This window comes from Bidens hawaiensis, unplaced genomic scaffold (assembly GCF_021521415.1).
Source record: "Bidens hawaiensis isolate Kalapana, Puna unplaced genomic scaffold, B.hawaiensis_p1.1 tig00036332_1, whole genome shotgun sequence".
Classification (NCBI taxonomy): domain Eukaryota; kingdom Viridiplantae; phylum Streptophyta; class Magnoliopsida; order Asterales; family Asteraceae; genus Bidens; species Bidens hawaiensis.
Window position 1 is genome coordinate 18,198 of NW_027496333.1, and position 2,750 is coordinate 20,947.

Here is a 2,750-nt window from a genome sequence, read left to right on the forward strand (position 1 = left end):
TAAGATATACATGCTTAAAAGATGGGTTAATAGTTTAGGTATGAAAAAAATTTGTGAGGTTTAACCACAAAAGAAATGTACATAATTATTTTTTTTTATTAAAAGAGTAAGATTATCCAGGTTTTGAAAACAATTCAAACTGCCTAACCGGTCAAACAAACGTGTTAAGTGTGATGCCCGGTCAACTTCCATATCAACAACTCATCCCCCTGATAATCGCTAGGTTTGCAATAACCAGTCACAATTGATCATCAGGAGATTCGTGAAGTTTGAGATATTTAATCTTCTGTGTAAGTCTCCCTTTAGATCAATGTACTCATACTATTCAAGTGATTCGAGGTGACAACAACCATCCATAATGGCCTTCAACCCAATGTATGTCATGATGTTCAATGAGTGCAAAATGTTCCATCTTAACCTCTAAAAGTCAATGGTATCAAAAATAAATTCGTATACTGATTCATTGTAATTTGTAAACGGGGATTACAATTTACAAGGCACATATGTAACCCAAAATCCAAAAGATAAGGTAAGGGCTTGAATACATCAAATCTCAATAATGACTCGTTACCCACTTACCCCACCCGTTTTGCCAGGTATACTAACACACATACGCAAATCACATGAATCTTTTTCATCCAATGCTGCATTATATCTTGATTTTAGGACTAACTACAGCCTTTTGATCCATCTGGCTTTCCATTTCCATATCATTAGCTACATAATTCTTTTTCATTTAATTATACAAATCTCACACAAATATCCTCAAAATTGCATAATCATACCAATATATAAGAAACCAAACATCATGACACATAAGAAAAACAGTTCTCAAGCAATTCTCACACAAACAAACTTCTTTAGAATTTACCCAGCTTTGACTACCAAATCCACCTTTTAAGAGCAAGGCCAAAAAAAATTAAAATTGTTGCAAGCTGGCAACAGCTGCACCTTGAAAAGAAAAACACAGATAACAATATTTAGTAACTATAGAAAAACATTTAGATAACATCTATAAAAAAAACTCACCTTTCTGCATACCAAATCATCCCCACATGGCTTTCAACTTAGCTATCATCTCATTCAAGTCCTCTCTGTTGCCATTAGGGTGAGTAATCATCATAGTCAAAAGATTCATCCTCAGAGTCGTCTAAAAGTTTATTAGGAAGTCTCAAATATTTAATTTGTTGTGAACATCTTTTGCCTAAGTCCCCACTTAGATCAAGGTTCTCGCACCCACGCAGGTCAAGTGATTCAAGGTAACCAAAAGTGTCAAAGGCAAAGGGGATAAACGTGTTGATTCTCCAAACAAGCTTTTTCGTGTTTAACAACCTTACCCGAGACCGCCTTCAATGCTGCCTGACAGGCAACAAACCCATTGTCCCTTAGCCCAACAAGAGGGGAGACTCCTGTGAGATCCACACAAGCGTGTTTCCCCCTACCCACCCAAAAACAAGAATATCAGCTGGTCGTAACGTAGATCTTTCTTCAAGAAGATCCGTAAGAAAGTTTACGGGAGCCTCCGTTTTAGCTGAAATTCCAGCCCGTTTAAGAACATCACATAGAACATCTCTCACCAAATCATGTCTGTATTTAAACCCAGGTAACTCTTTGCAATGAATTGCGTGCTTACCAAAAGAATCCAAACAGACCTTGTGGCAAACTGGGCATGACTCATCTAAAGGTCATGCATAGCAATATGCCGTGGACCTTCTAAACAGAGTTCAAAAAGTCATGCATAGCAATTTATCGGCTCATAAGAATCAAAACTTTGTTTTTAGTAGGATTGGGTTTGCTATCCAAAAGAGGGTTGCGGCGCAGCTTGTTGCCCGCTTACCTGCCACTTCATTATAAATCGTTTGGTTGGTACTGTGAATATTACATATATTAATTAATAGTTATTAAAAAAAATTCAAGGTGACAACAGCCATCCAGGATGGCCTGCAACCCAGTGTTATTGATGCGGTTCCAAGTGAGTTCAAGGTGAGCTAACTGAGGTAAATTTTTCCCAATTGCAAAGGCTATCTCCTTTTCAGTATAAATTCCTTTTTGGTTCACTTTGAGTGTTTTTAGCAAGGAGCAATAGCAGCCAATAGCTTCAATATCTTCTTCCAAAATGTGTATTGTCTCAAGACTAAGTTCCTCCAATAATGATAATTTCTTGAAAGCTTCACTTGCAAATTTATCATGGAGAAACACTAATTCTAGACGTCTAAGCTGACTTGATCTGTTAACAGAAAAAAAACAAAACCAAAAGTAAAGATTTACAAATTGGATATATGTCCTTTAGAGCTTTCGTCGCATTTTGCTTTTTATGTTTCACAAAGCACTTTTGGAAGAACAATAAAACAGTTTAAGTTAAATTATGGAAATGCACAAAATAAGAAATACCTATCAGCAACATACTGAAGAAGCTTTGCATTACATTCATTGACGAGAGTTAGATCAACCAATTGACCTTGGCTTCTGTCCACCGAAAGCTTGGACAGGTGCGGATGGTAAGAACATATGTTATTCCTAATCAACATTGGGTCGATATAAACAACCCTCCACATGACAGGGTCCTTGCAGATTTCATGCCAAGCAGTGCACACTTTCTGGGCATTCTCAAGTATGTCATGTGCACAAACTCTTTGGAGGATATTGAGCATTAAATCTGATGGAAGCTCCAACCAGTTCCTTGTTGGTTGCTTCACTCGCCATTGCTGTTTCGGGTTCTTGCTTTTTCTACGATTTGATTTTGGTGGCAT

The 2,750-nt window shown here is 37.2% G+C and overlaps 1 protein-coding gene across 1 annotated transcript; it reads right to left on the reverse strand.

Annotated features, from left to right (window-relative positions):
• Positions 1–919: 919 nt before the first annotated feature.
• Positions 920–2,750, reverse strand: LOC143588354 (putative F-box/LRR-repeat protein 9). The gene is made up of 4 exons (XM_077069378.1): positions 2,392–2,750; positions 1,994–2,227; positions 1,838–1,869; positions 920–951 (listed from the first exon to the last, which is right to left on the reverse strand). Exons 1-4 carry the CDS (start codon positions 2,748–2,750, stop codon positions 920–922), a joined length of 657 nt encoding a protein of 218 aa, XP_076925493.1.